The sequence below is a fragment of the Lasioglossum baleicum genome, chromosome 20 (assembly GCF_051020765.1).
Source record: "Lasioglossum baleicum chromosome 20, iyLasBale1, whole genome shotgun sequence".
In the NCBI taxonomy this organism is placed as follows: domain Eukaryota; kingdom Metazoa; phylum Arthropoda; class Insecta; order Hymenoptera; family Halictidae; genus Lasioglossum; species Lasioglossum baleicum.
The window spans coordinates 6,062,140-6,076,100 of NC_134948.1; the positions used below are offsets into that span (position 1 = coordinate 6,062,140).

General features: G+C 34.8%; 3 protein-coding genes and 1 long non-coding RNA gene across 9 annotated transcripts; 3 read left to right on the forward strand and 1 right to left on the reverse strand.

Annotated features, from left to right (window-relative positions):
- Window positions 1-141: 141 nt before the first annotated feature.
- Window positions 142-3,299, forward strand: LOC143218685 (activating signal cointegrator 1 complex subunit 1). 2 transcript variants are annotated; one of them, XM_076444043.1, is made up of 6 exons: window positions 142-911; window positions 982-1,091; window positions 1,740-2,058; window positions 2,136-2,299; window positions 2,513-2,643; window positions 2,730-2,885. In XM_076444043.1, the coding sequence occupies exons 1-6, from the start codon at window positions 706-708 to the stop codon at window positions 2,736-2,738; spliced, it is 939 nt and encodes a 312-aa protein (XP_076300158.1). In that variant the 5' UTR covers window positions 142-705; the 3' UTR covers window positions 2,739-2,885. The 2 variants fall into 2 exon arrangements, with proteins under 2 accessions (XP_076300158.1, XP_076300157.1); XM_076444042.1 differs by lacking the exon at window positions 2,730-2,885 and adding an exon at window positions 2,915-3,299 and having other exon boundaries at window positions 149-911.
- Window positions 3,300-3,301: 2 nt separating this feature from the next.
- LOC143218692 (uncharacterized) lies at window positions 3,302-3,919 on the reverse strand. The gene is made up of 2 exons (XR_013011143.1): window positions 3,783-3,919; window positions 3,302-3,697 (listed from the first exon to the last, which is right to left on the reverse strand). It is a non-coding gene; the product is annotated as an uncharacterized LOC143218692 (long non-coding RNA).
- On the forward strand, window positions 3,916-7,983 carry LOC143218679 (uncharacterized). 5 transcript variants are annotated; one of them, XM_076444027.1, is made up of 5 exons: window positions 3,916-4,065; window positions 4,740-4,919; window positions 5,277-5,330; window positions 6,337-6,518; window positions 6,609-7,983. In XM_076444027.1, the coding sequence occupies exons 2-5, from the start codon at window positions 4,746-4,748 to the stop codon at window positions 7,708-7,710; spliced, it is 1,512 nt and encodes a 503-aa protein (XP_076300142.1). In that variant the 5' UTR covers window positions 3,916-4,065; window positions 4,740-4,745; the 3' UTR covers window positions 7,711-7,983. The 5 variants fall into 5 exon arrangements, with proteins under 5 accessions (XP_076300142.1, XP_076300145.1, XP_076300144.1 ...); XM_076444029.1 differs by having other exon boundaries at window positions 4,003-4,382; XM_076444028.1 differs by having other exon boundaries at window positions 4,008-4,636.
- A 519-nt stretch (window positions 7,984-8,502) lies between these two features.
- On the forward strand, window positions 8,503-13,826 carry Eif4a (eukaryotic translation initiation factor 4A). The gene is made up of 8 exons (XM_076444036.1): window positions 8,503-8,663; window positions 9,618-9,735; window positions 10,901-11,048; window positions 11,139-11,248; window positions 11,339-11,614; window positions 11,733-12,184; window positions 12,304-12,497; window positions 13,760-13,826. Exons 1-7 carry the CDS (start codon window positions 8,641-8,643, stop codon window positions 12,446-12,448), a joined length of 1,272 nt encoding a protein of 423 aa, XP_076300151.1. The 5' UTR covers window positions 8,503-8,640; the 3' UTR covers window positions 12,449-12,497; window positions 13,760-13,826.
- The last annotated feature ends 135 nt before the right edge of the window (window positions 13,827-13,961 follow it).

Here is a 13,961-nt window from a genome sequence, read left to right on the forward strand (position 1 = left end):
AAACGCGCCCTTTTGTGCACAGGGGCCAGGCTGAAACCGAGCCGGTGTGCCGTCGGGGAATGTTTACTGACGCTAAAATCGTCGTGCATGCGCGAAAAAAACATGTGTCGGAGTCGGAGCAGTGTTCCGATTGGTTCCGATTCCGATCTAAAGCGGACCCTACACGGTCAATCGGAATGACAGTCACGTCGAAGATTGACATTCGGATTGATCGTAAAAGGCGGATTGATGAAATGGACTGACGGATTTTCAGATATTTGGAAATTCGAAATCCGAGCTTCAATCACAGGAAGTGGAGGAGAAACTATTTAACAGTCTTCAATAGGCTTTCGTCCATTCGAAAATAATTTTTATAATCATCAGAATTTGTTACCGACATCTCACGGAGCAAATTTACATGAATTTATTTTGATTGAAGTCAGGATCACAGTCAGGATTGACAGTCTGACTGTTCAATCAGACTGTCATTCCTGATTGACCGTGTAGGGGCCGCTAAAGAGTTTTGTTCCGATAATGGTGCATCTTTTCTCGCGCATGCGCGGCAATTTCAGCCACAGTAAAGTTATTAGATTCTCGATAAAATGAGATACTTTGAGCACCCCACAGAATTTTAAAAAATGAATATACATATACATTTGTAGTGTGCAGCTTCTAATTGTGTGGAAATTATTGTGAATTGTTTACATACTATTAATTTGTTAAATAATGAATGTTCTAAAGCCAGACTTAGTTTGGGTAGACGGTCGGTGCTACAGACACTTTGGGAAGAGAAACTCTAGCGATTATGCTACTACTCCATATGTTGAGGATGATGATCTTGACATTGAAAATGGAGAAGAATTTGACGACACTGATATTGAAATTGTCTCGTTCGGGTCGTCAAGATACAAGCATACTTTTTCTGTAGCAAAGTAAATTTGATTTCAATATATTATAAGAAAAATTGATACACTAATATTAATGTATGTTACGATATTTTAGATTATTTTTCCCAGTCATAATTGGTGCTAAACACTCGACGCGTAAAAAAATTGAAGCCGAGACCAAAACAACAATACAAATCCCAAAAGTAGGTCAGGACGGTGATATTGGTAAATATTTTTGTAACATTTGCTAACTATTTAATTATAATTTTTTAACTGCATTATGCCACATGTGTTTTTCATATAATTTTGTTCGACTTACATATGGAAACTAAAACATAAATTACATGAATATGTTCTATCTTGAACAAAAACAAATGTTTAAAAATATGTATTCACAGATTATTTCATGTATAACAAATGTTTATGTATTATGATTGAAAACTATGATTGTTAGCTTTTGTACATTTATTAAAGGGAAATAAAATACGTTTATTTTGTATTTGTTTAAGGGTTCGGAACATGGTTTTTTAAATTATATATCATTAATTAAACGATAAGTCATTAATTGTAATCATTTGTTGTGTTAACTCTTTCAAAGAAATCTGATTGATCAGATAAGAAAGAGTTACAACTAGACTGCGGATCTTTACGCAAAATAAAAAGGTTTTGCATTGATTGTGGGAACCAAGAATAACAAAAATTGATTTCATTCCTTAACGACTCTGTTACATTAATTTTTGAAATCTTTTGCTGTTTCATATTTCACCCAACCAATTTCTTCATAAATGCAGGAAGATCCACAGTCTAGTTATAACTATTGTATGATTCTGACAGAGAGCTTGTTTATATATGTATTTCCTAATTATTTTATAGTGATAATTGGATTCTATCATAAGGGAATAATAAGCGCACGCCGTAGAATAGATTTATTAATAGCAGCAACAAGGAAAAAACACCCTTATACACATTTCTTATCTGTTCCATTGAACGAAGACCACATAATGATGAAATTTAATGAATTTAAGAATGATATACTCGCAAACTCAGGGAAAACATCTAGAGGTGTAGATGAAACAATTTTTCAGACACCGAGCAAACTACATATGACCATTGGGATGTTAAAATTACTCGACGATGTAGAAAAAGAACAAGCTATTAAAGCCTTAGATTATTGTAAAGAGACTATTGTGATGTATGTCAAGTTTTGTGCAATCGTTAAAATTTTAAATATCTTTCGAATATTAATCATTTTTGAAAATGGAACTATAGGCCTGCAATGAAAAAGTATGGTCAAATTCCTATATGTTTGCAAGGAATTACAATGATGAACGATGATCCTGAAGAGATAAAGATTCTGTACGCAAAAGTAACTGATGGGAATAATGTTCTGCAAGAAATAGCAAATGAAATTGAAAATTATTACGCTAGCATAGGTAAAAATAAATATACATAAATCTTTTAATAACAGGTAGGGGTGTGCGAGAACCCGAAAATGTCGGGTACCATTGGGTTAGGTATAATAAAATAATAATCTGATAATTTAGAATAAAATTCTCAATCCATCCCAACCCGACATCTTCCGATTCTCGCACACCTCTGATAATAAGCTATTAATGTACATATATAATGGGAGACATATTGTTTAGGTTTAATAGTGAAATACAAGGAAAGTGTTAAATTACATGTGACGCTTATGAATACAAGGTATAAAGCAACTAAAGAAGAATTCAAAATGAAAGTACCTTTTGAAACATTCAATGGAACGGAGATATTCAAAGTAAATATATATTATTTATTTATAATTAGACCGCGTTTGTTTATGCAACTTTCAATTTTTGAAATCATGCAAAATCTTATTTTCAGTGGCAGTAATCTTTGTAGTTCTGAAATAAGTAAAAATCGTACTAAATTCTGTGGAATTTTATATTCTATAATAGAATTTTTTCAACATTTTCAGAAGCCATAAATGCATAAAGATCCACAGTCTATTTATAATCATGATACATATATATACAAATGTGAAATTCTAATATCTGGTCACTTTGCAGGTCCATGAAAATACTTGCTTCGGAGAAACAGTATTGAAACAGATTCATATATCGACCCTACACGAAATCAGTAGCAATGGATACTATCAAGCAATAGCAAAAATTAATTTAACCGAGGGCTCCTGAATAATGTGTATTATATATTCATTCACAACAATTAATTATATAGAGATAGAGTAATCGAACAAAACATTCTGCCTTTTTCCACAGCTTGAACAGCAAACACGAAAGAATCAAATTATATTATAAATTTCAACAAAAAAAAACAATTTATTTTTGGACTGAAACGATTTATATGAAACAGCCAAACTTCTGCAATTTTTTCTTCTTGATACATATAATTTTTGTATGTTCTTGGAATAAAAAATAATTGTGGGTACACATATATATGTTCCTTTTTTTTTATTGTCCTAAAGTATAAAATAGCTGTAACAAAATCTAAATACAGTACGATATTTTACAAAGTCCGTTTACTTATGTTGGTATATTCCACGCCTACACAAGTTAGGACAACTTGATCCAATATCTCATCTTCTTCTTTATGCGGCTCGATTTTGAAGACTACACCGAAAAAGTCTCTCATCCACATGCTCGTTGCACGTATCGTAACACCCAGTTGCAGGCCGTTTCTCGAACGGAATTTCAGAGTTGTAATTAACCCCGCGTTTCCGTTTATTCTTCTGCGAGACAGTAATATCAGCAGCCCTCAATTCTCTGCGCTTTTGTATGGTCTGCGCATTGGTTCTTGCCATATTTCATTACAGCGGCTTTCAGGATTTCATCCTGCAAACACACACGCACCATGTCAATTGATGTAAATATGTTTTACAATGAAAATGTAAATTCCAGGTTAGAATTTCTATCTTACCTCGGTGTTCAGCCAAACACCGCCTTTTATCATAATACGCGGCATCTTTTATGTAGCTTTTGTTGTCGTATGAGAGGAAACAAACAATTGTATTTACAACCAGTTTACCAGTGTTCCGATATCGTCCAAGATGGATGCCGCTGGTGCCAGCTGGTGGTGCTGGTGCGTGGTTACATTCATGCGCATTGTGTGATTAAAATGAGCTTAGGAAAGAGGGCCTGTCATCTCTTCTCGCCGCTGTCTGATATTGCATCGAACATGTTTCTAAGATTAAATTATCAGTGTGAGTGTACGAACAATCACACTTCAGTTTCAGTTTCCGTCTTTTATCATTGCAAAACCTCTAACCTCTCTTGCCGTAAAATAATTTTGTTTTGTTATAAAAATCGTATTATGTGTTTAATGTATTTAATCTCTATGTATACTGTGAATTAACATCTTACATAGAATAATTAATTAATCGTTTAATAATTATTGCTTTTCTATGCATCTTTAAAAGATAATAGTCTTCGACTACAACACTTTTCTTAGATAACTTATTGAACGTCATAAATTCAATAGAAAACAAATGACGAACATATTTGCTTATCTTGTCGCACAGTATGTATTATTTACATTCGTCACTCTGCATTTCATTTATTGCCTAATTCTCAAAATTATCGTTAAAGAAATTATTACTAACTTTGTACTTAATATATATTATAATCACTTTTCTCTTTCATTTTTACCATAACAATTTACATATACATATCAATCATTTCATTTGGGATAATGTTTATAATACTATAAACAAGATATCTTGTATACGGATTTTGTTAGAATAAAGAGGAAGTGAAATATATGTTACAACATAAGTAATTATTTAATGATATTTCTAGATTTAATTGTTTGTATGTATATATATTATGTATTTGTTTATTTTTATTCATACATTTAACATCTGTTTCATGATTTTAGGTAAATATGCAAGGTATCAGAAGGATATTAGTTTTCTGCATATTAACGACAATATTACCAGTTATACTTCTTATTATACCGCTGTACCTACGACATAACTTCTATGCTAATGTTGCATATACTGTGACTGAATCTGATATCTTGGAAATCACTGATGGAATTTCCTCAATATTTTGTTCTGTAAGAATCTTTCATTATATCTATAAGCTCATGTTACGCGAGTAACACTGTTAACAAGGGAAGATCTCCGACTAAAAAATTCAGATCTTCAAAGTTTTACAATTTTCTGAATTTCTGTGTGCATTGAAGATCTTTCCTTGTACGTCTTAGTATCTTAAGTATCTTTTTCATATAAATGAACAGCGTAGATAAAGTTTATAGACAATGTATAGTCGAGGACAAAATTAAGTGGACACCTTTCAAATACTAATAACTAGATTGCAGATTTTATGCTTAATCATAAAAATAGGTAGGTCTATAATTTTTGACAGTAAAAAAATTTGAAGAATTTAAACATACTACTATATATTATTTTAGGATATTCCGCAAGAGATTCAATATTTATTCACCCCAGACCTTGTTGGAATACAGGTAGAAAGTTTCGATTTTGCGTAAACATCCGCAGTCCACTAACTTTTTCTTAAATTAAACCAAACCAAGTTTTTTTGAGAGGTTGAAAGGATTAGTTCACTAAGGGTAGTTCACCACTTAGTTTGCAAATGTTTTAAACAAATGTTTCTATAGCAGAGGAAAATTTGAAAAAAAATGAAGATATAGCCCCAACTGTCCCCGTTATGTTCACGTCTTTAGAAAATCGAAAACTTTAGAATTGACGAAATGAAATAAAAGTAAAAGTAAAAGCTGCACAGCAATAAACCGTTTTGTATAGCCGGCGCGCTACGGACAGCAGCGGCTAAGCGGCTATACCTGCTATGTATTCCGTTAGACAAAGTACTTACCTAGGTATGCGAAATGTTTCCAACAATTACTATCCTCGACGAAGAGTGGGTTTCCCAATGATTTATGATGGTCGCCAAGGTAAATAAGTACATTTTATAAGAAGGGTAAGCCAGGCTAAGCGGCTATACCTGCCAATCCGTTAGACAATGTACTTACCTAGGTATGCCAAGGTATACGAAATGTTTCCAACAATTACTATCCTTGACGAAAAGTGGGTTTTTATGATTTAGGATTTATGATGGTCGCATAAATAAGTACATTGTATAAGAAGGGCAAGCCAGGTATATCCACCCAGGCCGCCAGGTATGGCCGTACAAAACTGTATATTGCGGTGCAGCATTCACTTCAAATAATTTTCATTTCGTCAATTTTAGAATGTCCGCTTTTCTAAAAGAAAGCACGTCCACAAACTTTTACATTTACTTCTCTGCTATAAAAACATTTTTATTAGATATTCTTGTGTTTCCACAAGAGATGTGAGAATCTTCGAATTTTGGTCTTACGATTGATCTAATTCGCAGTTTCTCTAATTGTCCATAGCTCATATGGCACTCTTAATTGAATGTTATACAATATGCAAGAGCTTGTTTATATTCTTCTCCAATGAATAACATATATATTATTGTTATTTACTCAGGAACACACCATACAAATGAACAGAACCTTTAATGCGTTTCAAGTGTCGCAAAAACCGGAAATAACTTCTTATAAGAAACATATACGTCTTAAAAAGAGCATGTCGATACCAGACGACACTTTAGAATATTGGGGATTTTATCTCTTGCAAGGAGCAAGTGTAGCGCTTTCTGTATGCTCAAGGTACAAATTTATAAATTCCATTAGGTATTAAAGATTCTTTCTACGAAACAGTCCAAGACTTCTAATCTAAGACATTGAAATTTCACGCAGGTTCGAAGGAGCTTCGATACTACTTGTTAAAGGAGAACGTAATCTCCGAACATGCGGTATGTTAGAGCATAATCACGGGGACCAAGTTGTAGAGGGTATATTTATGCCGGAAGCACAGGATCAAGTTAAAGTGGTATTTAAATCGGACAATGAAGATGCTACTTCCCAGGCAGATTTAACAAAAATCAACGGTTTATTAACAAGCGCGAAAAACAAATTTCCACGTAACGCCACTGTGAAAGCTGCGAACGAAGACGAGGATCTTGATAACTTTCACGAGCACGTAAAAAAGAATATATTGTCTAACAAAGAAGTTCGTGGGAATGATTCGAAGGAATCTATTCATAAAAAGAATATTGCATATAGTACAAGAAGATTGAGGCATGCGAGAAAGAGGCAGTATTCCAAAACAGCGAAGGAGAAACGGAAAAATATGCTAGAAGAAAGTAATATAAAAGACAATTTAGAAAGACACGGTGTGAATGATCCTGAAAAGTATACAGGGGTGGGAAATACGATGTTAAATAAAAGAGTCAAGAGAAGTCCGGACCTTGTTAAGCCACCGTTTTTACTTGATCAAGGCGTTAAACATGGCGGAAACGCTGTTATGAATGCAACAAACATCGACGATGCTTCTTCCGTGTCCAGCTTCGAAAATGGCTTGTTCAAATGTTACGGCGGTTCGATTTTAATTGCGCAAGAATTCGCACCTTCCGAACAGTGCACTAATGTCAGTTATCTGCTCAGCGCAAAACATATGCAAACAATCCAGAATATTGTGGAATCTGGTTACTATTATTATATCTTTTACAGCGATAACGATATTGTTTCGAACGACATACACGCGGTGTTCGATATTTATAAACCCATTCTTCAGTACGAGAACATAACAAAGTCTTGCATGAATCAAACCAAATGTTCCTTTCCAGTCAATCTACTCTCTTCTGATAGAGTGATAGTCGAAGTACCAACCAAGGATGATGTTGAATATGAAATAGATGATAGTAGCCTGCTTCTATCCGTCTGTCATCCACGAATGGGTGTTTACATTATTTTTCCTATTGCAGTATTATTCTTAATTCTAACATGTGCTTTCGTGTAATACTCTTTTCTCCTTCTTTCTATAAATGCAACGGTTCCATTGATCACATACTATGTATGTGCTACGGAACAGTAAACTTATTAAGAATTACATTATATAGAGTAATTATATAGAGTATTATACTCAATTTGTTATCGTCTTTTTAAGAGTATCCGAATGTTATTGTGACTGTATGTACCATGATTTAAATATAAATTCATCGCACATGTCACCAATCATGTGCATATATATTTTTGTTAAAATGTTTTAATAAAAAGCGAAAAGTATTTACGGTGCATACTCGTCATATTCAATCTGCATAGCAGTTTTTCGCTTACCCTATTTTCATCTTTCTAATTTACGAAATTACCATTTATTGGAATTATTAAATTATTTTCTACGATTGTATACGTTCTATATTATAACAAATCTATTTTTTACTAATACTATCTTTCTTTATTTGATCAGTTTGCGTTTCGACGCTATATTTAAAATTCTATTGTATACGCTAAACGCGCATAATAATTACAAGTAAATTTTTAGCTAATTTATTGTTCAACTGATTGAAATGGAATGAAACTAATTATTAGAACAGATAATAGAAACTTTCGTATCTGGCTTGACAATATATTCGTATTTCCCTCGCGCAACCCCACTTAGAGCTACAGGGGATTGTGGGTAATTGACGCACTTCCCTTATGCGCAATAAGCATTCGCGGCGAAAAATAATCGAAGATTGAATAAATTGTTAGAAACAAGCCGCGGGGTATTAAAACCGCGTATCTTGAACAGTTTCATTACTGTTTCGAATACATTAAACAAGTTAAAACACTTCGAAAGATTAGTGAAATTTTGAAGAGCGATCGCAGCGCCAGTCCACGGCATTCGTAAGAATATTCCTTGTGACGCAATAGGAACTCGTCCTTTCCGTCGACCCAGCGCGAGTGGAACATGTCGCATACGTCTGAGCGAAGGTAAGTTCGGTTTTTCTCGCGTAATCGCCAACGGTGTTTGCCTTTTTTGCGTTCTGCGAATTTTTCGTCCACCCCGTGGTCCATCGGATTCTCTGTTCTGCAAAATTGGACGTTCGCGGTTCGGGAATATTCAAGAAAATAGTGCCGCAATCGACGAATTCATGGACATGAGACTGACAACATGGCGTGCATTCGTTTTTGTCACATTGTTCACAAATTTAATATCAATCTCTCGTCAAGAGCAAGTTTCCTAACCTTCTATCCCGCGAAATTCGTGGCTATCGAAATTAACGACGCCCGTCGACTCTCGCCGCGTTTTTCCTGTATTTTGAACTTGATTCTCGGGGAAAAACCAGCATGTTAGCTCGACACGCAAACACGTTTTACTTTACCGCCGCAATTACGTAATAAAAAAATGAATTTCTCGGAAAATCCGATGAGAAAACGTCGATCGGATCACCGTATCCCGTGAAACACCGTGGAAAATCATCGATACGATGTCTTCCTAATTAAAACGCGCCTTACCTGTTCTACGGGCATGCTTTCGCGTGAGTCACTGTCAACGCATCCATCAAGTCATCAATAAAATCATTATCATATCTATTTAACGGTTCCTTTGTAGCTGCGGACTGTTACACGTGTACGTCATCATTGACATTTTGACGATAGTTTGCTCGATTTAAATGCTGTTCTATTAATTTTTATTTTCCGTTAAGATGGAAAATTGAAATGATGGCATCAGAATTTTCATTTCAGCGTTATCGATTCAATCGAGGTGGAATAGATAATACCGTTAAAAATTGCAATGTAATTTTGTTTATCTTCTTTTTCGAAGAATATAACTGATGTGAGAGTAAAACTTTTTTAGAATTGTAGACTGTGACACACATGCATAGATGCTTTGACATTGCGAAACATTCGAAATCCTAATGCATTGTTCTGCTTGTATTTCAGAAATGATGATCAATGGCCAGGAGACTCCAAAAATGGACCTAGTGAAAGTGAGCAATCGTCGTACGATGGTCCCTCTGGCATGGACCCGGGTGGGATCATCGAGACCAACTGGGATCTCGTAAGTTAATAATTTTATTGTTTGATGTGATTGTGTAAAGCTGATGGTTATTCGTTCAAATTGAATACGTCGACTGCCGAGCGTATCGAGGGTGTAGTTTGCTCCATGTTCACTTTAATTTATAATACTGAAAAGAAAAATGTTAACACATTTGCATTTACATTCATCATTTTAAAGCAAGATTCTAGTATTAAATACGTTCACTGCCGAGCGTATGAAGGTGGTATTAGAGTCGCATCATATAAATGTATGTTTATTTCAGTTTATAATACTAAATAGAAAAACGTTGATATGTTTGCATTTACACTCATCATTTAAAGCGATATTCTAGTATCGAGGTTGTATTAGAATCGCATCATATATAGACTGCAGATCTTTATGCATTTATAGGAAAATGGAGTAAATGTAATTCAAAATGATTGGAAAATTCTAAAAATTGAAGATGTCAATATATGATTTCTTCTCTATTTAATTATTAAGGGAAGAAATAATTTAGTTTGTCAGAGATTTGAGGCTTTCACGGCCCGGCATCATACAGTTACTTCTGTTGAGGCTTTCGGGTGTAAGCCGTGTCCTAAAGGAAGAAATTTCCCAACGTTTCGCAAGCATTGCAACTAGCTTTATCGGGGGGTCGGAAGACACACTGATACTGGTGTGTGCCTGATTTGTGCTCCACTTATATAGTGGAGGTTGCTCATGTTCTGGTTCGGTGAGCACCAATCAAAGTAGACTTTTAATTGGGCAGCCGAACAATTAAAATTGCGAAATGTTGGGATATTTCTTCCTTTAGGACACAGCTTATACCCGGAAGCCTCAACAGAAGTAACTGTAATTTAGTTTGGTTTCTATTTCTTTCAATCGATGCAGACAATTTTTATTTTGCATAAAGATCCACAGAGTCTAATCATATAAATCTATGTTTATTTCAGTTTATAATACTAAAAACAAAAATATTGACATGTTTGCATTTACACTCGTCATTTTAAAGCGATATTCTAGCATTAATTACAGTTACAAAATTATATATTGTTTGCAAACTTTGTGCATTTTTATCGTTCGGTTGCACCCATCGGCTATGACCACAATGGCAGTCAACGTGTCAGTTTGTTTATGTTAAATATTGAACTAATTACAATTTTTCTATTCATTGTTCTGTACAAATTAGGTGGTCGACAACTTCGATGAAATGAACTTGAAAGAGGAGCTCCTCCGTGGTATTTATGCTTATGGGTTTGAAAAACCGTCTGCAATTCAACAACGTGCGATTTTGCCGTGCATTAGTGGACACGATGTCATCGCACAGGCACAGTCAGGTAAATTGTTGGCAACAAATATTTGTTATTTGTCTGTTGTGTGCAGTAGAACTGGTTAACATCGATTCTTCTTTGTGCAATGTTTAACAGGAACTGGAAAAACTGCAACATTTTCTATCTCCATCCTGCAACAAATTGACACCAACGTCAAGGAATGTCAAGCCTTGATTTTAGCCCCAACTCGTGAGCTGGCTCAACAAGTAAGTGTCTTTATGAAAAGTTAGAATCACAAGAAATTGGTGTGAAATAGAATTGTGTCATTCAATTATTTTGGTATCTTCTTTTTTTAGATCCAAAAGGTCGTTATTGCTTTGGGAGATTTTATGCATGCCGAATGTCATGCATGCATTGGCGGTACCAATGTACGTGAAGACATGCGGAAACTCGATCAGGGTGTTCATATAGTGGTTGGAACACCTGGCAGGGTCTTCGATATGATTAGCCGACGTGCGCTACGCACCAACAATATCAAACTGTTCGTTCTGGACGAAGCTGATGAAATGCTTTCGCGTGGTTTCAAGGAACAGATTCATGATGTATTCAAATTATTACCTCATGAAGTACAGGTACGTTGAGTTTGCAGATACGCTTGTTTTATAAAAACATAAAACAAGCGTTCGAAATGTTCCGTATTTGAAATGAAATACGACTTTTAATGAAAAATATGAAATTATTGTTTTCCAGGTTATTTTGCTATCAGCTACAATGCCAAATGATGTGTTGGATGTGTCTCAATGTTTTATGCGAAGTCCAATTCAAATCCTGGTTAAAAAAGAAGAGCTCACGCTGGAGGGTATCAAGCAGTTTTTCGTGAACGTTGAGCGTGAAGAATGGAAGTTCGAAACTCTCTGCGATTTGTATGATACATTGAGTATTACCCAGGCAGTTATTTTCTGCAATACACGACGCAAAGTAGATTGGCTAACGGATAATATGCGCAACCGTGATTTCACTGTATCCGCTATGCATGGAGATATGGAGCAGAAAGAACGAGACCTGATCATGAGACAATTTAGAACTGGCTCATCTCGTGTCCTCATCACTACCGATCTGTTAGCACGTGGTATTGATGTTCAACAGGTTTCGCTTGTCATCAACTATGATTTACCTTCCAATCGTGAAAATTATATTCACAGGTGAGTGTACATTGCCGACCCGTAATTTTTACAGTTATGGAGCGAGAAATACCTCGTTAAAGTGTCTATGTGTCGTGAATAATTCGGAAATAAAATAATTCTTTGAAATTGTGTTACAGAATCGGCCGAGGTGGTCGTTTTGGTCGTAAAGGAGTGGCTATTAACTTCGTGACAGAAGATGACAAACGGGCCTTAAAAGATATTGAACAATTCTATAACACTCGCATTGATGAAATGCCAATGAATGTTGCAGATTTAATCTAAATCTGATTATTGGCTATAATTCATTATAATTACAAAAAAAGAAATAAAAGTAAGTGAAATACGGAGCTCTCAGCTGATCTCTCATGGTGTGTGAGTATATATAGAGTGAGTTGGTGAATTATAATCGCTTATGTAAACGCGATTTATCAAAATATTCCAACGTTCTCGTCTCAATTTCATTTTATAACAGTAGATTACAGGAATAGTTATTCGCTACCCTAGAAAAATTAGTAATATTACATATAATAATTATTACAATTATCAGTACAGATATATATATATATATAAATTATATATCATACTACTGTTTCTACCACTCTTCGCTCGTACCGCTGTTATATTACCGTTAACTGGTGTGTATACTCTTACGCTTTTTTCTTCTCATTCTGTATTTATTCCTCCATTTCCTGCTACTATTTCTATCTCGTATATATATATATATAAAACTTCTATTAATATTCCTGGTACTACCCCTCTATTACTCTGTCGCAGAAACTAAAAGTCCTCGCAATTTCGCAGAACGAATTTGTGGATTTAATCATAATCCTAATAATAATATAAATATACAATCGTTGCGATTGTTACTAGCGCAAGGTGATAAAAAGAAAAAAGTGTGGAGTCAGGCATTTCACCCAGTTCGGTTGTTTTTCACCTCTTTGCTACTACCCTTCCGAGACTTTCTATTGTCTAGATGCAACCGCCGTATTATCCCCCCCTTCTGTGTCCAAATTTAATTATGAACTTCAAGTATTTTGTCTTGAGTCATCTTATTGTTTCGCCGTTTCTTCTACGCGCCCTCTCAAATTGGATGATTCATTCAATGTTCTGTAGACCTTCTTCAACAATCCTACCACCGCGATTGCAACGTGTTCGTCTAGGCAGAGGTTTAGTTGGGTATTGGAAGGGATACTTTAATCACAAGCGTTGCCGAAGGAGATGTACAATTCAGACTTAGACGATATGAATTTTTTGTATATCCCAAATCCCACGTACATACCTTCATTAAGAAAAATAAAGTGTTTGACCTTTTAATTGTGGTTTTTGTTATTACATTCATTGATTATGCTCGAATATACACACGCGCGCGCGCGCGTTTCGCTGAGAACATTAAGATGTTCCCATATTAAGATAATAATAATTAAACAAAACTCTTCGGAAAAGAAAGGAATTAATTTTTCGGCAAGTACACGCGGCGTATATCTAAATATCGAATTTGAGTAAAGTGTTATCACCAGATCGAGTCGGGAACAAGTTCTATGAACTGTGTACATTACTAAAGAAGTTCTCACAGTTTTTTATTTGTATTTGCAGGCAATTTTGAGCAGTCCAGAAATGAGGGAGATATTTTTGGAAAATAAAGACCAAATTTCGAATAGAAGTTTTGTAAATCGATTACCTTTCTAGTTTCCTGCCTTTTGTGCAGGCTATCAGCAATATATAAATATCCATTTATTATTTATATATGCTTGCATAATTTATTCTTAAATAATCATGGAACCTTTCATATAATCAT